Source organism: Rutidosis leptorrhynchoides, chromosome 6, assembly GCF_046630445.1.
Source record: "Rutidosis leptorrhynchoides isolate AG116_Rl617_1_P2 chromosome 6, CSIRO_AGI_Rlap_v1, whole genome shotgun sequence".
Classification (NCBI taxonomy): Eukaryota; Viridiplantae; Streptophyta; class Magnoliopsida; order Asterales; family Asteraceae; genus Rutidosis; species Rutidosis leptorrhynchoides.
The window spans coordinates 128,267,049-128,289,819 of record NC_092338.1 but is presented as its reverse complement, the minus strand read 5'-3'; the positions used below and the strand labels follow the sequence as shown (position 1 = coordinate 128,289,819).

The window sequence follows — 22,771 nt, the reverse complement described above, 5'->3', positions numbered from 1 at the left end:
GCCATGTTCTTAGTGAACATTATATCGCTATCATGGAGCAGAGTTTTCAAATGTACTCTGTTCTTTCATTATGTAATTGTTAGATAATAGATAATGACTTGTCACCTATTCGTGAAATTATTCACCTGAAAACCCATTTGATGGAAGCGAACGTAACTAGCTGCAAGTTGGAATACTTGCTACTTTGCTAGAGTCTTTAATAATCAAGCAGTTCCACGATCATTAATATAACAAATGAGTTGATAATATGTTTTTCTTTCGAGTAATTAATCCTAAATGAACTCCAAAAAATATAGAACTATATTAAGCAGAGAAGAGAAGGTAGCTAAATTTTTCATTTAATATCGGCAAATTTTCAAGTGTATCACAAATGATCACAAATAACATTAATTAATAAGCCTCTAAACAGCCTAGTTACCTGTTGTTTCATCATTTTTATCCTGGATTTCTACACTTGTATTAACATTTACAGTTATACTAAATATGACCTGAGTTCCCCTCCGGGATTTGGTTAGTATAAATAATACTGCACATCTTGACTTTCAAACCTTGTTACATTAGCCTATTCATGTATTTCCAGAACTGCCTCCCCTGCCAATTGAACATAACAAACATACTGTCAAATTACCTTTCAAATAAAGGGCAAAAACTTGTACATAGTATATATGAAAATGTTCATTAAAACATCATATGAGTTACCTAATGAATCCCGACCCGACCCGACCCGACCCGACCGGTTTGCCAGGTATAGATAAGATGTATACAGAAATGTGATGGAAGCTTACCGTGCATTCGCTTGACGAATAGTTCAAACTCCATAAAATTGTGAGGTTCCATGAGAATTGGACCAAGTCTATGGTAAGTAAACGCAGAGTAATGTCTTCCATCTGGATCATTGGAAGGCTTAGCCTTTTCGAGTACATGGTTATAGCTTACTTTGTCAATGCAGGGAAGAACGTTTTCACTCGTGATATGTATGAACGAATCCCAAGCTGTGTTCATCACCTGATTTCCAACAAACTTTGAGTATTTTAAACCAAAAAAAAAAAAACAATAATTTATATTGACCCGTTATCCATGCCCAAACAAAAATACATTATTTTGTCACTTACATAAAGCATTTAAGGCACTTGACTTATACTCAAACAGTTTCATAAGCATCGAAATTAAAACATGATTATCATACGATGTTGGGGCTATATTCTTACCTGCCAAGCCAAACCATCGGGATCTCCAAGTGCTTCTGACGAGTCAATGTGTGGATCCGAGATGTCCATTTGAGCCAATGAAAAATTTAAGCCAACCTCGTGCTTCTTTATTATTTCCATAACTGCAGCATAACCATCTCGGTTGGTTGGGTTGTAAAAGCCGGCAGTTAACTCAGCGGCATGACTATCGGTCTTGTACCACCAATGAATACCTGACAGCTGCCCAAGAATTAAAATATCAAAATCAAAACTATATCATAGACATTTTTATATATCAACAATATATAGCTTGCAAATATGAACCAAGATAGGATTGACAACGGATGTCACTGTCTTATCATATCATATTGATCAAGCTACGGGAAAAGTAATTATTGAAATCACTAACCTTTGTAGTAACAAAAGTTTCTTCAAAAGCAATTTTGGCCAGAGAAAGGACCCGATCAGCATGGTTGATCAATAGTTGAGAGTACCAATTAAGGAAGAATCTACCATAATAGCTATCATAATCGCCTCCATTACAAAAGAATCCGGTTTCATGCGGCCGGGAGTTATAGGAACCTGCATTTTCAGGGCCTCTGGCCCAAAAAGAGTGCCCCCTTGTTTCAGCCGCCTTCGTCAAGTTCTTTAACATATATCGATCGTAACACTGAAGAAGCAATCATTACAGTAATTAGTAAACAGACAACAAGATTCAGCTTTAAAAGTGAAACACCCAAAAAATGGTAAGTGTTATGATTTACTAGTTCTACAAAGATTTGCCTTTCTATCAAAGATTTATGTAGTTTCTGTCTACAATTCCCTCGTATCTCCTCTGACATACAGCTTATATTGTTGAATATCAATATCAATATCAATGTTAATCAAGACAGTTATTTCAACGATTACCTGAAATTCACCTACACCTGGGTATCTCCAACCATACTTTACAGGATTAGATGGATACCGTAGTTCCCCACATGGACCTAATCCAATTTCGATCATCGAGATGACTCCATCTTCAAAGAAGTCATTAAATTCAACCCGAAAGCTTCTCATATAGTCGAAGTAAACCTACAACATATTTGACAACATTAACATGGCGTGTAGAAATGGTGATGATAATGTACCAATATTCATATAAGTAGATTACAAAAAGTACCTCAGAGGCAGTGCGCCCTCTTAAAACACGTTCTTTGTCAATCCCCCATGAGAGGCATTCTGGATTACGCCTTCCCGATCTATCAGTGAAGAATATATCTGGATTGCTTCGACCAATCTCGGCAACCCAATGCGGTAAGGGTATACAAACATCATCGCCCAAATTCCCTCCACAATCATGGAATGACATCACTACCTGAGCCAATTGAGAAGATTATCACTATCTTTTAGATATACATATATATCTATATGAATACTATAAGAAGAAACAAAAATACGGAGTAAATTGGGAACATAGTAACATGTCTTAGATGAAACACACCTGCAACTTAAGTTTAAGTTCACGCACCATCTGAAATAATCTTCTATATCCCTTCCAATTATATTCCTGGGGAACATGTGCTTCAACTATACCCCACCAACAATCTATCATTACACCATCGACATTGATCGACTTCAAAAGTCTTAATTGTTTTAAGAGACCATCAGGATCAACAAGTTCACACTTCATATTGATTGCTCCCAGCTGCAGGCCATATATTTTAATATAACGTATACACACACTAGAAAACATCCCCATCATATATAGTTTCAAAGTAATTAAGAAACAACTCAAGACTACTGGTCACGTGTTTATATTAAAAACTCATGTTTACCAAGATAAGACATTCAGAAGCCTATCCTTTAACATAAACTAGGCAACAGAAGAGTATGGAACTTACAGGAAGTAATACAAAAACAGGAACATAAGGAGTACCCGCAAAATCACGTTCTTGCAACTTTGAAGGCATGTCAACAACCTAAAAATGTTTGTGAAACATAACTGTAAATAACATATCTATAGCAATTTACAAAAAACAATATGATATAGAAATGATTTTCTGACCTGCCTGCCAGCAACAGCATCTACTGAAACTCCTATGAGGTGATCATCATGACCATCAACTTCAACTCCCAACATATGTGAAGAATGTGATCGAGCACTTGATGAAACATCATAAGTTGAAGAAGATGAATGAACAAAAAGACCTTTCATTTGGCATGCATCATCATCCATCCCAATTGGGCTGGCGGAAGATATGCCTCTAATGGAAGCATCTTGGTTTTGCTGCAGTGGCAATGAGGCGGATGAAGTTACCACTGCAGTCGATGCACCAGCAGCAGGCCTCACACCCTGTATATTTTAACATATGCACTATCAATATTAAGTTTTTTAGTATGTGTGATAAACTAGGCTTCATTATTAAGTTCTTAATCATAAATATGCTTACATCTCACCAAAACAGATGTAATATATCACCTACAAATCAAAATGTAGTAACAGGGGATGTTTAATATCAAGGATAATGAATGATACCTGTGATCTTGATGGAAAAGTGGTTCCATCAGGAAGAACAACCCAACCAGCTTCTCTAGCAAGGGCTGCAATCACATCATTGATATCAGCTCTAACTCTAAGATTATAATTCCCATGTCTTCTAAGACCTGCCAAAATCTTTGCCGTAATCGCTCTCCGTTGTCGCTCCCTAAGCTTAGTTCGTTCCTTTTCTTCCACAGGTCTACACCTTCTACCACCACCGCCTTGTGGAGTCATCTGATCTTGAAACTGTTGCTGATGGTGAAACCTATTATTACTTCTATTCGACGTAATATGTCCTCCATCAACACCTATGATTGTTGGAGGTGTCGAGTTCTTTTCGTCATCGTCTTCATCATTTTCACCTTCTTCTTTCACATATAATCCCATTTCTTCATCGTCTTCTTCACTTGCCCCAAATCTCTGCATTTCAGTTGCCATAAAATTGCACAGACTGGGAGTGTAAATATCAGTGCCTCAAAATGATATACATTAAAGTATCCTTCCATCATCAGCACCATACTCAATTATCAATTTCGTTAGACTCTGTCCACATTATTCAATTACATACCTTAATCAACAAATATTATACATTGATCATATTACATACGTATATTTCAGCTCAAGTCACACATATATATTTACATATAAGTATGTGTGTGTGTGTGTGTATCACTAAATTTCAACAGAAAATGACCTGAATTGTCCTCAATTAAAGCATCATACAAAGCAACCAAAAAGTGAAACATAATTAAAATAAATATAACTAACGAATTTCATTACCGTTAAATCTTCAAAATTAGCCATGAATCTACCAGCAATAAAACAGAAATTGGAGGTTAGATCAAAGAATAGAACATCTCGTTGAGTTGGCCGGAGATCAGGTTTGGCCGGAGAATGGTGCAGTCGGAGTATAAAATATTTTCCGGCGAGGGTTAGGTTAACGGCACTCGTGTGAAGGAATAATTGGCACGGATGAAGGAGAGTGGGGATTGGGTGTAGAATATGAACCAAACGTGTGAGGTCACGTGAGTTGTGTGTGCCGTAAAGAGTGGGGCCACGAGAATTGTGTGTGTGACCGAATTACCCTCCAAAATCATGTCATTTACCATTATCACCAAGAATACTTCATATTTTGTGGCTCATGCAATTTGCTCTTGTTTCTCAAAACATAGTAGATAGTAGATTAGTAATAAGAAGATTACTTTGGTATACCTCAGAGCAATAGAATAATTTCTTTTATTTTTCTACTTATCGGACTAGCTTTGCGAGGTAATTAATCTTAAGGCGACTGACCATTTTGCAGATGAACTTTCTTGCTTGTAAGAAGATTAATATTTTTCAGCTTTCTCTATTCGAATTCATGATATGATCTTCACTTTAAAAGGGTGAAAGGGTAGACACCATCTAATTTATCACAACCCTATGGTTGTAAATTCTTTTTTTTTCTTCTTCCCGTAATGGTACTTTGTATGCAATTGTTTATGAGCATAGATGAGTGTATAAAATCTTACATAGCTTCATTAACATGTATGTATAATTAATCTTTAATCTTCATAACAAAAACCAACGGTTAGGTTTTACCTTGTGATTCAAAAAACCTAGGCACTAGAGCTTACAAAATTTCCAAATCTTTGTGATATCTATACATATAGCTTCTTTGCTTATGAATCAGATGGACGGAACGCTGAAAGATGGCTCCTTCCTAAATAAGTTATAAAAGTTGTAAGGTTTTCCCTGTTCAGGTTACCCGGGAAGGGCGAGTAATCCGACCCCATACTCTAGTGTACGCAGCCCATCAGGAATACTCCCTGGCTGTTTCCAACCCTTCCCTGGCCACCCCAAGAATTGAACCTGAGACCTCTTGCAAGGATCTCAGGGCCCCAACCACTTGGGCTACCTTGGGATTTTGTTTGCTGAAAGACGACAAAAACCCACGTTTATAGCCAGATGGACGGAATGCTGACAGAAACACTGTTGATCTAAGGAACTCCAAATTGGCAGGCTGAATGCCGGTGGAGAACCATCCTATGCTCTTACCGGATCTGAAAGCCATATCTACATAAACCGACATTGTCATCTGAACTCAAACCAATTCATGATCCTTGTATATAATTAAGCTCTTTATCTAAACATCAGAAGCTACCTCCTCAGAGCTCAACTCATAAATAATATACTAGTCCTTAAGACTTGCGTGTAATATGATAAAACTAAAAGAGAACATCGGCACATGTAGATGGATTTCAGAGACAGTAGTAGATTGAACTTGTTCGGTAAGTTTCAGTCATATCACTATCAATATTGTAACAATTTAGTGAAAGAAAGTATGAGTCCCTCGTAAGCATAAAAAAACTCGGCTGTCATTATAGCTACTTATAGCTCTGACTGGTTGAGATCCAAGGAGAGATATGGCTTCCAAAATTACTTTTCTCTTCTGAATGGCTGGTTTTCTTAGGAAAACAATATATACTAAAGGGAGTACTAAAGCCACATCGGATGGAAGGAAATTTAGGTAGCAACGAAATTCTGGGACGTTGAAGATACACATTGAAAATTTGGTTATATGTCGAGAAATAAAGCTATCGCATAAGATATTCTTAATCATTATTTGATATATAAAGATAATATATGATATAATTATTCGAATTTCCACCGAATTCTTGACATGTCAACAAAAAAGGGGGAAAAAAAAAAAAAAAAAAAAAAAAAGAGAGAGACACATTTATAGGGGAAAGTAGTAATAGTAAACAAAGAAATGTCCACTAGCCTTGGACTCCAGTGCTAAAGTTCCTACACAGCTTCACCTGTTTAAAGAAACAAGTTAATCATAGAATGAGCCTAATCAGAAAAATAGTAGTGTTAGGCTGTTGATTTCAAATTACTCTCAAACTTCAACGTTGAAGATGATCTGTTTGAAAGTAACTAAAGTCTACTCATAAGTGTTTTAAATATGAAATCGAAATTGATCATAGGAAAGAGATGTACCATGCATTCTCTTGACAAACTGTTGAAATTCTCTTAAATTGTGATCTTCAAGAAGAGCCTGATTTAGCCTAAGGTAGGTAAAAGCAGATAAATGTCTACCATCAGGATCGTTTCTTGGTTTAGCATGTTCCAGTATTTTATTATACCCTTGTCTATCGTAACAAGGAAGAGCATTTTCACTTGCAACCAATATATCAGCATCCCATGCAGCATTCAGTACCTAAAATGTAAACCAACGCATTTTACAAGTGCCCTATACGGTTTTAAATATGACAAACCATGGTCCAGATTAATGTATCTTGTTACTAGTGACGTGGCAATCATAACCAAGTGGTTTAATTTGTGTTATGGATTCTATTCAAGAGATCAAAGTGGCTAAAACTAAAGAATTCAACTACAATGAAAACGGGTCAAAAGTAACCCATAGTATATTCAAAATGCAGAAAACCTCTTATAATATTAAGAAGAAAAAAAAGACAAAAATTGACTATGGGTTGACCCACCCACTTTGCCACCTGATGACAAGCGATGCCTAACATAACAATGATAATAACCATTAATCACACAATCCTAAATGACCATGTATACTATCACTTAACTGTTTTGCAATTTAAGGAGATACAAGAAATATGGATTAATAGACACAAACTTTTAAGATTTAATTATAGATCTGAATCTGAATTAGCCCAATTAAGAGTAGTTGGTCAAATAAGTAGATGCTATTTCAGACTGCAGCAATTATATACTCAAAATAGACCTATGAAGAAAACAAAAGTGACTTATATGGTTCAAGTAGATTAAGATCTATAGTTACCTGCCAAACTAACCCCTCAGGGTCAACCATTGCTTCCGGAAAGCCCTCATTCTGGTCCAACGTACGCAACTCAACACACGTAAAATTTAAAGCAGCATTATGCTTCTTCAACATCGAAGCAATCGGAGTATAACCATCACGGTTAGCCCGATTATAAAACCCTGCAGTCAGTTCAGCAGCATGGCTGGCAGTTTTGTACCACCAATGAATGCCCGACAGCTGTCATCCATGAAAGTTTATCCATGAAAGTTTTCCAATAAGTAAAAAGAAAATGTTAATGTTACATTTTGATCGTTGTTGACTAATTGACTTACCTTTACAGATATGGGTGTATCCTCAAAGGCTAAATTTGCCATGGCTAGTACCCTGTCGCCATGATCAATGAGATACTGAGAGTACCAGTTCAGAAAAAATCTGCCATAGCCGCTATCATAATCACCCCCATCAGAAAAGAACTTTGTGTCCTGAGGCTGGGAATTATATGAACCTGCATGATCAGGTGGTCTACCCCAAAACGAGTGTCCCCGTGCGTCGGCTGCTTTTTGTAGACACTTTGCTAGGTACTTATCATAGCACTACAAGGTAAAATATTTGGTTAATGAGAACAAGTAGTTATTGGTTATTAGTTTTTCAATCAAAGATTCACAATTAAAAGTAGCAATATGGGTGGGTCAGGCAAACGTTCCATTCGTTACCTGTTAACTATATCTTATATGCGTTTGACACGTTTGAGATGAATCATACCCAAATCAACCAATTCATAAGCAGACTGATCCAATAAGATTAATTAGTTGTGAGATTTACAAAGCTTTGGACTTAAGCCGTTAGACATAAAACATACCCTGAGTTGACCCATTTGTCTAAGGAAATGGGTCAAAATTACCACCTACAGTTGCAGTTCATACTCTTAACATGTAGAGAAGTACCTGGAATTCACCAATACCAGGATATTTCCAACCATGTTTTGCAGGGTAAGAAGGGTAACGCAATTCTCCACAAGCACCTAAACCAATCTCAATTTCAGTTATGCTCCCATCCTGGAAGAACTCATCAAATTCAACCCGAAAACTCCTCATATACTCAAAGTAGACCTGCACAAGTCATGCACACAAAAAACATTTATTTATTTTTGGTTTTTATTTTGATAAATGCCAATTGTTAGTAACAAAATATAATACCTCAACAGCTGTTCGACCTCTTAAAACTCGTTCCTTGTCGATTCCCCATGTAAGGCTTTCAGGGTTGCGTCTGCCATCTCGATCTGTGAAATATATGTCGGGGTTTTCTTTACCGAGTTCTATTATCCATTTAGGCAATGGAATATGAACATCGTCACCAACGTTGCCTCCACATTCATGAAACGACATTACAACCTGATATTAATTCATATTAATTGTTCCCCGAGTTTATAATAACGGTAAGAGAATTAGGTGCCACTGTGTAAAACGATTAACAAACCTGTATCTTAAGATCCAATTCACGCACGATATTAAACAGTTGCTTGTATCCTTTCCAATTGTACTGCTGGGGACTGTTGGCCTCCACGATTCCCCACCATGTATCAACCATAACACCATCAACGTTAATCGTTTTTAACTTTCTTAGCTGATTTGCCAGATCATCAGGATTAACCAACTCACAGTCCATGTTAATCATACCTAGCTGATAATGAAATATAATGTAATAATAAACAGCAAATAGGAAAACATAAGGTGTTACAAATTTTATCAGGAATAAATAGTAATGTTGACAAACTCACTGGTAGCATAACATATACAGGAACGTGCGGTGTGCCCGAAAAATCTCGCTCGTCTGTGGCAATATGGGGATCCTACAGAGAAGATTTTTAGCAAGTAATTACATGAAGATCAATTGAGTGGTATGAGTTCAGATCAACATAATGTATGATGACAAAGTCAAAGATTACATGAAAGACTCAGACATCGATATGTATATGCATTCATTTACATAGGAACAATAAATCTGAAAACACACAAAAATGTACAAACACAATGCCAGTCCCCAGAAGTTTATAGTATAAGAATGTGAAACTTATAAATAATTGTTACTTGATAATGTTGATATGCACTTTGCACATATCAGTTAACAGTGAGTCTAAAACATACACTCTTTGTTCCATGAGATTTAGTTGTACTACTTGCCCAAAAGTCACTCTTTCATGTAATAATTTGTTAATCACACCGTTGTTAATATTGCGCTCCGATACATGCATTTAAGGATACTAATTCACATAATCAGTTTGCTAACAACTTGTCAACATTTATACGCTATTATGCATGATCAAATATTTTGTAGCTTCAATACCTAAACCTAAAACTTCATTAAACATAAGACTTAAGTTGTTAATGTAAACATATATTGATATATACACCAATATAAGTAACAGAAGCTATGCTAAAATTGGAAAATTACACTGTTACCTCATGTTTATGATCAGAGGTATGAACTGAATCACCGGAATTAGATGACTCACTCGATGCAGCCAAAATTCGAGTGCGATCACTGAAATTGAGCTTCCGAGTTTGAGGAGTAAACCGGAGTGCCAATAATGGGCGACGAAATTGAACGGAATTTGCAAAGGGCGGTGAAGTTATGGTAGTTGTGGCGCATTTTAGCGTAGAGGAAGCGGTTGTTACGGTTACACACAACGGCATGATCATCGCCATGAGAACTCATAGTGTACCTTTTTTTTTCTTTCTTTAGAAATATATCGAGAAAATGTGAAGTGAATTGAAAGAACCCGTGATCCAAGATATTATTATCGAGATCAACGATCTGTTAACGTTTAGATTACGTAAAGTTGCATTTTATAAATCATTTTCCAAATTTTTTTTCCTTCTTAACTAAATTGCATATATTTTTCCAAATGTATTAACCCTTTACACTTTTCTATTGATATGGGGTGAGGAGGTGTCCTTCTCCTTAAATAAATGGGAATTGATCCTCATACACTACATTTTGATCTATATACACTTAATTAACTATTATACCCTTACTTATGTTTAGAATAATAATAAAAGTTCAACTTCCTAGATAAATGTAGGGATACAATTGTAAGTTTATGATACAAAAGTGTGTATGGATCAAAAAGTGGTGTGTGAGAATCACATCCCTAAATATATTCGTGGAATTTGTTTTCTCAAAGCCGGATTACCCCGGAGAGGTTTTAACGACCGTATTCAGGACCGTATTCAAGGCCCAGGTCCAACTCGCCTACCCTACGTGATGATTTAAGGTTCGGATCCATGTAGTACGGTTCGCGTTTCCGCCCGAAAGCGCGTACGTGCATGGCATATGAGAGTATCCGATGCCAACAACATTCCTTTTAAATAAAATTTTGAAATATTCAACCGAGCCTAAAATGAAAGTATGAGTGTTTGGTTTTACTCCGTTTAATTAGAAAATGAAACTATGAAAATTAAATAAAATCAATCAAATTTTAATTCACTTTTCAATACGATTTTAATGAGTTGGGGTGCCTTCGCGTTGCGATTAAGAATGCTAGTTATATTCGATTGATAAAAAAAAAAGGAGGAAAAACTATAGAAATAAATGACACAAATTGAAATGAGTAAAAAAATCAAAGTTTATAAAAAAGACAAAATAATAACAGTTATAATAATAATAACAACAACAATAACAATAATAATTATAGTTGATTTTCAATGAGTGAAATATTATGTTGGTGATTTGTAGTAATATTATATTGGTGATTTGTAGTAAGTGAAAATAATAATAATAATAATAATAATAATAATAATAATAATAATAATAATAATAATAATAATAATAATAATAATAATAAAAAAGTGAAAAAATTATGTGGTTGATTATAATAAGTAAGAAAATTTGTGGTTGTTTTGTAATAATAAAAGTGAAAAGTTATGCGGTTGATTTGTAATAAGTGAAAAATATAAAATTGAAAACTTATGTGGTTGATTTATAATAATTGAAATGTTTTAGGTTGATTTGCAAATGAAAAGTTTTGTGTCAATATGAAAATCTTAGAAAGTAGACTATTTTGGGTGATTTGAAAAAGGAAAAGTTTTGTGCTGATTTGCAAAAATAAAATTTTTGTTGTCAATTTGAAAATCTTAGAATTTAGACAAATTATGTGGTTGATTATAATAAGTAAGAAAATTTGTGGTTGTTTTGTAATAATAAAAGTGAAAAGTTATGCGGTTGATTTGTAATAAGTGAAAAATATAAAATTGAAAACTTATGTGGTTGATTTATAATAATTGAAATGTTTTAGGTTGATTTGCAAATGAAAAGTTTTGTGTCAATATGAAAATCTTAAAAAGTAGACTATTTTGGGTGATTTGAAAAAGGAAAAGTTTTGTGCTGATTTGCAAAAATAAAATTGTTGTTGTCAATTTGAAAATCTTAGAATTTAGACCATTGTGAGTTGATTTGTAATGATTTGTAAATAAGAAAAGTTTTGTGTCAATTTGAAAATCTTGAAAAGTAGGCTATTCATCACACTTTGTGTTTTAGATAAGTGTTTAATAATAATAATAATAATAATAATAATAATAATAATATAATAATAATAATAATATAATAATAATAGTAAAAAAGTGAAAGATTATGTGGTTGATTATAATAAGTGAGAAAATTTGTGGTTGTTTTGTAATAATAAAAGTGAGAAGTTATGCAGTTGATTTGTAATAAATGAAATATATAAAATTGAAAAGTTATGTGGTTGATTTATAATAATTGAAATATTTTAGGTTGATTTGTAAATGAAAAGTTTTTGTCAATATGAAAATCTTAGAAAGTAGATTATTTTGGGTGATTTGAAAAAGGAAAAGTTTTGTGTTGATTTGTAAAAATAAAATTTTTGTTGTCAATTTGAAAATCTTAGAATTTAGACCATTGTGGGTTGATTTGTAAATAAGAAAAGTTTTGTGTCAATTTGAGAATTCTAAAAAGTAGACTATTCATCACACTTTGTGTTTTAGATAAGTGTTTAATTTAATTTAATTTAATTTAATTCGCTTTACGATTATGTTTTTTTGTCACGAAAATTTCATTATGTGACAAAATTTTGATTTTTTGTTATTTCCCATGTTCAAACCTTATACGTAGTAATATTTATGACTTTTAAGTTCGAATAAAATAAAGTGCCCGGACACTTCATTACGAATGTTCAAGTTCAAGTTCGAACAATAATTTGCTCGAATGAGAAAATGTTTGAACTCGATGTACGGGAACGTGACACGCTTCTTAGTCATATGTCGAATTCGAACGAATATGACTGAGTTCGAACTAAAAGTGTGTCGAACAAATGGTGTATTTTGATAATTCTGAATAAAAATTAAAAATGAAAAAAATGTATTTATTCTTTTGTTGTTTTGTTTTTGCCCGTGTATTTGAAGAGTTAGGGATTGATGGTTGTTGGTTGTGTAGTGTTCAACGTAGTTTGCAATCTTTTCAATTGTTGTTTGTAAGATAAATGGACAAGTGGATTTGTAGAATATATTCAATTAAAAATCAAATGATAACAAAAATGTGTGAGAGAGAAAATAGAGAGAGAGTGAATGCAAGGACGGCTAGGGCAAATGGTGGCTACAACGGCGGCGACTTCCAACACCGGTTCAAGTGGTCAAGCAGAAACGATCTGACATCGTACATGTTCTTCAACTTTCCGAGAGACTACAAAGTGGTTGATCTTTTGAAGGCATTCAAGCCTTACGGTTCGGTACGCGATGTGTATGTTGCCGGAAATTGTCTCAAAGGTGGTGAAAGATACGCGTTTGTCCGATTTGCTGAGATTGCAGATTCCGATCACATGTTACGATGATTGGAAGGTATCAGGTTCGGTGATGCCCCTATTAAGGTGTTTAATGTGACGACCCGGAAATTTTCGACCAAATTTAAACTTAATCTTTAGATGGTTTCGACATGATAAGCAAAGTTGTATTGTTGAGTCTCAAAAATTTTGAACTGTTCCATATATCCAATTGACTTTCGGCCATTCTCGACGATTCACGAACAATAGATATGTAAATATAAATAATTAGATATAACTAATTAGATATAATAATACATTAATAAACTATTAATTTTTGGAATTAAGAATATAAAATAATAAACAAAATAATAAAGTTTATTATTAAAATGAATCTATATATAGTATATTGAATAAATGATTTCGAGCTTAAATAATAAACAATTGTGATACTCGGTTGACATTTCGTTAGTGTTCATATATATATATATATATATATATATATATATATATATATATATATATATATATATATATATATATGAAAGATTAAGATAAAAGTTGGACTGTAAATTGATTACGAAGATTTTAGATTTGTTAAAAATATTTTTACCTTTTTAAGTTTAAATATTAGTATTTCGTACATATAAATTAGAACAGAAAATAAATAATTATCGAACCTTTTTTATCAGGTTTCAAACAGTTAATGAGTGAAATAATTAAATATATTTAATCTAAAAATTTGGAATTTTTAGGAACACTTTTATACGTTAACTGTTTAGCAATGGACATGATATAGCCATCCGGGATAAACTGTCGGCAGTATAGTAAGAGTGATTCTGCACGTTTCTTAAATTATGTTACTATTTGCTTTTCATATATATCTATCCTCTAAAGAATATATATACATATGCATAAACAAAGATGTATTAATACAAAACATTCATCTTATATCCTTCCTTCTTCTTGGTAACAACCGAGACCACCATCGGCCTCCACTCTACAACCACCGGAGCACCACCCTTGAACAACCATTTAACCATCATACAACCCAAATTTGATCACCCTTTAATGGCTATTGTTTGATCATTGTTGCAGTCAAGGAACCGACCCAAAAACCAAACCAAACTCACTCTCATTTCAAGTTCATGTTGATCGTTAAACATCACCACGTTGGCTCACCTTTGCAACCATCATCTTCAACCTCCCTCACACATCTATATTCTTCTATTTCATACATATTCGAAAACCTCCATAATCGAAACCACTTTCGGCAACACCCATCACCACCGTGAGACCACCAACACAACCACCACCACTATAACCCCCCCTCTCTCTCTCTCATACTCTCTCTCTTCTCCATTTTTTTTCTCGTTTTTCTTCTTCTTTATCCATTATCCTCTTCATTTTTCGGGTATCTCCACTCAACCGTTATTGGTAGCTGTTATTTGATATTCGCCAAAACAACAACTGCAATCTACTGTTCGATTTACTCAACCAAATAAGTTATCATCACAAACCTTGAACTGTTTATGTTTCACTGTTTCTGTTCCTATCGTGATTACTCAAACACCATGACCCCAACACCTCTTCATCTTTATATATACATATACATCGAAACCCATTTCATCTCCAATCTAGTTTTCTGTTTTAATGAAACGCTGAAAGAAGAAGATGACAGTTTTTTTTAGTTTTTTTTTCTTTTTCTTTCCTTTCGTTTACTGGCCCCATCAACAGGAAACCAGGGAGGTTGCTGTTGGAGAGACATGTTGCAATTGGCTTTTAATTTGTATTGTTGGGTCTGTTTAACGTCGAATAAAATCAAAGACCCAAACACTCTTGAGCTGCTACGCTCCTGTTACAACTAACCACCACCTGCGTATTCCGTTTTAATTCTGTTAAAATAAAGATGATTATAGAACGTGAAAAGGATAATGATAATGTTGAATAAAGAATGATGAGCTGTACAGGACAATGGAGGCCCTTTCTATTATTTTTTTTACCGAATTAATTCTTCCTTTATATGCCTGATCAACGAAAAAGGGCTTATCTGATTGGACTTGTTGGGCCGTGACCCCTGAGTCTAATATAACCTACAGTTGGGCCGAGTTTAGTATGGGACGTGTATTGTTTTCAGTTGGGCCGAGACCCAGCTACTGAGTTCTGTGGACAAGTAAAAATCGATGGAAGTATGGGGTGTTATGAGTTAAATGGAATTAAAGTGTGTATTAAAACAGAAATGAATGGGTGGAGGAATGGTTAAGGATGTTATCGGGTTAGCGGGACGTCGCGGGTTCAAACCCGGACTTGGGCATTTTTTTTAAAGGCTACTTCTTTGAGGTAGTATTTCTATTACCATTGTTATTATTATTATTACTATTATTATTATTATTATTATTATTATTATTATTATTATTATTATTATTATTATTATTATTATTATTATTATTATTATTATGAATAAGTGAAAATAATTAATAGTTAAGGTCATGATTATATACATGTAGATTATAAATACAAATATAGTTATAAAGATGATTAAACTTATAATTAAGTGATGACTTAAAATGAAATATTATTATTTTTAATATCATTATATTATTAATATTACCATTATTATTATTATTATTATTATTATTATTATTATTATTATTATTATTATTATTATTATTATTATTATTATTATTATTATTATTACAATTATATTATTGTCATTATTATCATTTTTACTACTAGTATCATTAAAATATCTATTAAAACTATAATTATTATTAAACTTACCATTATTGTTAAAATATTATTTTTGCTAAAACTGTCATTCTTACTTTATCATTATTAGTAAAACTATCATTTTTATTAAAATTACTATTATTATCCTTAATCTAGTATTACTACAATTATTAATTTTACAAAACAAAAGATATATATATATATATATATATATATATATATATATATATATATATATATATATATATATATATATATATATATATATATATATATATATATCACATAAAGTATACTAATATTACATAAAATTATATTTTAACTAATATTATTGATATAACATTAATTAAATATTGAATATGTATCATAAGGTATTATAAGTATTAATAAAATTATATATAAGAATATTAACCTTAATACATAACAAAATATGTAAACTTAATTGATTTATATGAGTTAATATATATACAAATGATATAGGTTTGTGAATCCGAGGCCAACCCTGCATTGTTCAGTTCGTCGTATGAATATTTTTACTACAAAATATCGTATTGTGAGTTCATTTGCTCCCTTTTACTCTTTACATTTTTGGGACTGAGAATACATGCGCTGTTTTACAACTGCTTTATTAAATGCTTTTGAAATATATTTTGAACTGAGAATACATGAAATGCTTTTATAAATGTTTGATGAGATAGACACAAGCAAAACATTCCTCGAATGAATTATTATGCAGACAGAAGTTCTGTGGATTATTATTGAATTAGTTGGACGTGATAATTGCCACTAATTGTTGTGAATATTTTTCCCTGATTATTATTGTTTCGTAACCTAAGAATTAGAAACGGGTATGGCCCTAATTCACGCGAATCCTAAAGGTAGCTACCGGGTTTAACACCCCCACCCAGAATGTTCACTAGACGGAAGGGCTAGTGGGCGTGGTGTTTAGTACTTCGAAGTTTATATATTATACAGATGAGATGTTCTGTTTTGGGGATATTATTGATGTGCATTATATGTTAATGTCGGTTACCAGGTTGAGCAATGAAATCAAATTGAATGTTATGTGTCGAGAGAATGATTTTTATACACAGGTTATGTGTATTATTTTTTGTGCACGAGATATGTGTACGGTTATTTAAAAATCGCGAGGCAACCTACGGGGGAGAAAATGATACGAACCTACTCTGTTAAGAATTATGAAAAATGGTTTTGTACACGAGATAGGTGTACTGTATTTAAATCTTGTGGTCTATCAAAATAATGAATTTTATTGCTTATGATAAACCTATGAACTCACCAACCTTTTGGTTGATACTTGAAAGCATGTTTATTATCAGGTATGAAAGAAATCTTCCGCTGTGCATTTGCTCATTTTAGAGATATTACTTGGAGTCATTCATGGCATATTTCAAAAGACGTTGCATTCGAGTCGTTGAGTTCATCAAGAATATTTTCAAGTCATTTATAGTTTGGATATATTATGAGATAGTATGCATGCCTGTCAACTTTTGTTGAAATGAAAATTTGTCTTTTAAAACGAATGCAATGTTTGTAAAATGTATCATTTGGAGGTCAAATACCTCGCAATGTAATCATATGATATTGTATTCGTCCTTATGGATTAGGACGGGTCGTCTCATGTGGTATCAGAGCAGTGGTCTTAGCGAACCAGGTCTTGCATTAGTGTGTCTAACTGATAGTTGTTTAAATGCATTAGTGGGTCTGGACTTTGACCGGGTCTGCATGTCAAAAGTTTTGTTTATCATTCTGTATCGAAAATTACCTGTTTATCATTCTTAGGGAATCACTTGCTTATCAATCTTAGTCTAGACACATCTTACAGCATTGATTGCATGAATAATGTATAGACAAAATTCATATCTTAGCGTATCTGCTAATTCATATCTTAGCGTATCTGTTACTGTAAATTTTGCCTGACATATTCCGTAAATTCCTCCGTAATCTACGAAATCTTTTGCTTTATATATATAGATATTCTATGTAATTAGAATATCATCCGATATCTGAAAATCATTTCATATCGAAAAATCCTTTATTCAATCGTACAAAATGGAATTCGCCACTAGTTCAGGTCCCTCGGATTCCGATATGGAGTTTCACTCGAGCTCTGAAAGCAGTATAACCGAAATGGATCAACAAATCAGTCATCATCTATTCTGGATGAATTGGGGATGGGTTCGTAGTCAACTTAATCAATGGAGACGCGAAGAAGGTGATCCCTTCCACCAACCGAATTCACCTCTTGGTGAAGAACCTGAAGCACTTACCGGCGAACCTGTTCGAAACACCATTTTCTCTCTCATTTTCAAGAGTATCTCGCCACGACTATATCACAACTCAGATTCTAAACCTTATTCATCTGCTCGTTCCAACCGTCAACCATTTTGGGGTAATGGAAGAAGTTAATGAACTTCGCGCCCGAGTTGTAGCCTTGGAAAATATGGTGCAAAACGTATCAGCTTCAGCAACATCACCGGCACCAACAGTACCACCAACATCAATACCAGTACCACCAATAACCCAAGTTCCAACATCACACGCCTCAAACTTCACAATCTTTCTCACGAACATCAACATCATACTCAATATAGATACCAAGGAATACCAACAACAACAAACGATGAAGTATTAATTCATAACTTCATTGGAGAAATATTCTACGGTGATTATGTAATCTATAATGTTTTAGAGATTATATATTCTTGTTCTAACGCTAAATCAAATAAGTTTAATATCATATTAACTCATTAAATCCATGATTACATCTGAAGAAAATATATATGTATATATGTTTTCATAAAGGTTGTAATTAAAAATTCTTTTGTACAAACTGTTAATGGTGAAAATATTTTAACGGGTAGATAATACCCAAGGAATATTTAGATTTCACATTAATAAGTTACACTGTACATTCTTCGAATCTGATTCAATAGTCATTTACTATCCTACTTACATTCACAGATATACAAATCCGTTCACCGCATAATAACCATTTTCATTCAATTTCATATTTGGATTTTGACCTACCAGAATTCAACAAGTGGCATAATGAAGAAAACATTAGACAAAATAAAATTTGTTAGAAACGAACAAATTAACTACGAGAAATTCTCTTAAGAACCCACGCTAACTATTCCTAGCTAACTGTTCCCAGCTAACTGTTCCTAATTCCCTGTTACATTTTAATTATCGCAATTTTAATTATCGCAATTTAATTATCGCAATTTTAATTCTCGCAATTTTATTTATCGTCATTTAATTTCTGTTATTTATTTTACGCACTTTATCGGGACACATATACAATGTTTTGACATATCATATCGGCGTCATCTATATATATTATTTGGAATAACCATAGACACTCTATATGCAGTAATGCTCGAGTTAGCTATACAGGGTTGAGGTTGATTCTAAAATAATATATACTTTGAGTTGTGATCGAGTCTGAGACATGTATACAATGGGTCACGACACGTATTAATTAATTCGAATATAATATATTAAACTATATATGAATTATTGAACTGCTAACTGTGGACTATCAACTGTGGACTACTAACATTAGATAATTAAAATGAATTAAAATATTGATTATAACATATGAAACTAAACATTTCTTCAAGTTTGCCACTTGATTTCATCTTAAACCTCATTTGTATCTCGACGATTACAATCTGCGTTCAAACCTTTCATGATTCTTGAAAACACCTGATTGTTATGCGAGGTGTTTATGAAATAGCTTATATTTTACTAGGAAAAACTATTAAATACGATACAATTTTACACAAGATATTTATTTATTTATAGAATGGATATACCTAAACCTTGCTACAACACTTATAGGCAGTGTACCTAATCGTACAGTAGTGTAGTTTTTAGTAAGTCCGGTTAGTTCCACAGGGAAAATTAAACAAGCTTAACGCTATATTAGTTTTAATTTATAAAAATACAAATATATATATAAGTAATATTATTATTATAAAAGGATGTTTTTACCGTTTAATGACCGGTTTGTCGATTTTAAAACTTTAGTCGCAGTTAAAACCTAATGTAAAATATTAAATAAATAAAAGACTTAATTTAAAGCGTAAAGTAAATAACGATAATAAATTGCGATAAATAAAAGTGCGATAATTAAAAAGTATGATAATTAAAAGTGCAATTAAATACAATGATAATAAATAAAAGAGCGATAATTAGAGGTGCAATTAAATATGAAAATAAAGGAATTATGCTTATTTAAACTTCCGTAATCATGATGTTTGACGTGTTGATTTTAGTTTATTCCCATGGGTTAATTGTCCTTTGTCCTGGATTATTTAATATGTCTGTCTGGTTTTTATCCATAACAGTCCATCAGTCATAAATATAAAGTGCGAGTGTCCTCGTCAAATTATCCTTATACCCGAAGTCAAATATTCCAACTAATTGGGGACTTAAACTGTAACAAGGTTTTAATACTTTGTTAACAATTATGCCAAGTATCCTTGTACATAATTTCACCCCTGTTTTAATAATTCCATAGACTATTAATCCATTTCCGTGTCCGGTTAAATGAACGATTATTCGTACATATAAATATCCCGCCCATCGTGTGCGATCGAGTGTATATGGTTATTTATAGGCACATCCAATTGTAAACCTTTATATTAAAATTAACAAACTATCATTTAGTTAAACAAATATAAAGCCCATTAATAGCCCATAGTCTAATTTCCACAAGTGTCGTTCTTTTGTCCAAACCCCAATTATGGTACAAAGCCCAATTACCCAAATTTAAATATTTAGCCCAACATCATGATTACTTTGTTTTAAATAAGCATAATAATAACTTAGCTACGAGACATTAATGTAAAAAGGTTGAACATAACTTACAATGATTAAAAATAGCATAGCGTTACACGGACAGAATTTTGACTTACACCCTTACAACATTCGCTAACATACCCTTATTATTAGAAATTAAAATTAAAATTAAAATTAAAATTATAATATATATATATATATATATATATATATATATATATATATATATATATATATATATATATATATATATATATATATATATATATATCGTATGATAGAAAGAAAGAAAAAGATGTGTGATGATCAACCAAAAACGCGAAATTTATAGGCATGTCAGCTGCTACAGGGGCTCATGCGATCAAATGAGCTTTGCTCCTCTAGGCCATGCGATCGCATGGCCAGCTGGGGAGGCTCACATGTCTTTGTTTTTTAGTTTGTCGACGGTTTTTATAATATAATATATTATATTATATTATTAATTTTAAGAATTAATTATATATTATATTATATTCATGTGCATAGTTGACTTGTAATTTTTAGTCCGTTGCGTCGAGCGTTGAGAGTTGACTCTGGTCCCGGTTTCGAATTTTCGAACGTCCTTGCGTATAATTTAATATCTTGTACTTTGCGTTTTGCTTCTTGTACTCTTGTAATTTTGAGACGTTTCTTATCACTAATTGGAACCACTTTGATTGTATTTTGTACTTTTGAGCTTTTTGGTCTTTTGCGTCTTCAATTCATCGAATCTGTCTTTTGTCTTCACCTTTTATTATTTAAACGAATATCACTTGTAAATAGAACAATTGCAACTAAAAGCTTGTCTTTCTTGAGGGATAATGCTATGAAATATATGTTCGTTTTTAGCATTATCAAATATTCCCACACTTGAGCGTTTCTTGTCCTCAAGCAATATAGTCTTGAAATATACTAGAATCACTTCTTTATTCTTCACACTTTGTACATCAGTGATTTCTATACGGCGGTATAAACAATGGTAGTAACGATGTGGTTTACAGTCCCACATGACTATAAAAGTTTAGATCCATTAAGGAAATTGGATCTTTATGAAAACATTTGATCTTTTGAAAATTAAATCTAGCTTTTACCCTATATAAGTTTTTCGGGATAACCCTTCACCGGTGTTTGCAAATTCTTTTTGTGAGTTTTGTTGGTTTCATATTTGAAATTTTTAGCTCAAAACTTAAGGTTTTGTGTCACCCACTTGCTAACCTTGTATTGGGAAAGCAACACGTCCAGTATACTTGCTCCGTATATTACCTTTCGATAAACTACCGTCCGGTTGTAAAGGAAAGCGTTGAACAAGCAACTGTTAAGGCAATGTCCCCTGACATGCGGTTAAGTTTTTGGTCTATAACGTGTTGGATGCAATTACTATCCTTGGTAGGAGCAATAGTAAAGCTCACCCTTATAATTTTTATTCGGTCTGGCACAAGGCCCTGTCTTTGACCATGCTATGCAACCACCGTTCTTACGATTGACACCCGATTTGGTTCAGGTGACCTAATGAATTCCAGGTGAATTTCTAGGATTTTACGTTCAATTGTAATGAACGTATTGAAAATGGGTTTTTAGAAAACAAATTGGTTTGCAATTTTGATCAAAATATTTTCTCGTTCAAGCTCGAGTTTAGATATCATCCAATTCCATGAGTTTGTAATTCTCAATCTTTAAGGTCAATCTCTAGGATTGAGTAATATCAGGCTTAAAAGCTGATTTTTGATCTTTAAAGGAGATTATCCTTTCTGGGAGTCTGATTCATTAGTCTTATCAAGCTAATTTGCACGGCGTCCTCCCCATTTTACGAGACAGATCCTCTCATGGTTAGGATAAGTCTGACCACTTGGCGACCCTGTTTAATGCTGAGGTCCGTGGATTTCCTGCTGATTTTAGAGATGACTTTTCTAGATTTTTCGTCAACCTACAGCTGG

General features: G+C 33.0%; 2 protein-coding genes across 5 annotated transcripts; both read right to left on the bottom strand.

Annotated features, from left to right (window-relative positions):
- Positions 1-322: 322 nt before the first annotated feature.
- LOC139855959 (beta-amylase 7-like) lies at positions 323-4,670 on the bottom strand. 4 transcript variants are annotated; one of them, XM_071845195.1, is made up of 11 exons: positions 4,489-4,670; positions 3,706-4,251; positions 3,235-3,522; positions 3,071-3,148; positions 2,671-2,874; positions 2,350-2,544; positions 2,097-2,261; positions 1,597-1,857; positions 1,209-1,427; positions 786-1,005; positions 323-591 (listed from the first exon to the last, which is right to left on the bottom strand). In XM_071845195.1, the coding sequence occupies exons 2-11, from the start codon at positions 4,144-4,146 to the stop codon at positions 563-565; spliced, it is 2,100 nt and encodes a 699-aa protein (XP_071701296.1). In that variant the 5' UTR covers positions 4,147-4,251; positions 4,489-4,670; the 3' UTR covers positions 323-562. The 4 variants fall into 4 exon arrangements, with proteins under 4 accessions (XP_071701296.1, XP_071701295.1, XP_071701297.1 ...); XM_071845194.1 differs by having other exon boundaries at positions 3,706-4,128; XM_071845196.1 differs by having other exon boundaries at positions 3,106-3,148; positions 3,239-3,522; positions 3,706-4,128.
- Positions 4,671-6,389: 1,719 nt separating this feature from the next.
- On the bottom strand, positions 6,390-10,216 carry LOC139852412 (beta-amylase 2, chloroplastic-like). The gene is made up of 9 exons (XM_071841700.1): positions 9,946-10,216; positions 9,264-9,335; positions 8,963-9,166; positions 8,683-8,877; positions 8,431-8,595; positions 7,819-8,079; positions 7,505-7,723; positions 6,691-6,910; positions 6,390-6,509 (listed from the first exon to the last, which is right to left on the bottom strand). Exons 1-9 carry the CDS (start codon positions 10,189-10,191, stop codon positions 6,496-6,498), a joined length of 1,596 nt encoding a protein of 531 aa, XP_071697801.1. The 5' UTR covers positions 10,192-10,216; the 3' UTR covers positions 6,390-6,495.
- Positions 10,217-22,771: the final 12,555 nt, after the last annotated feature.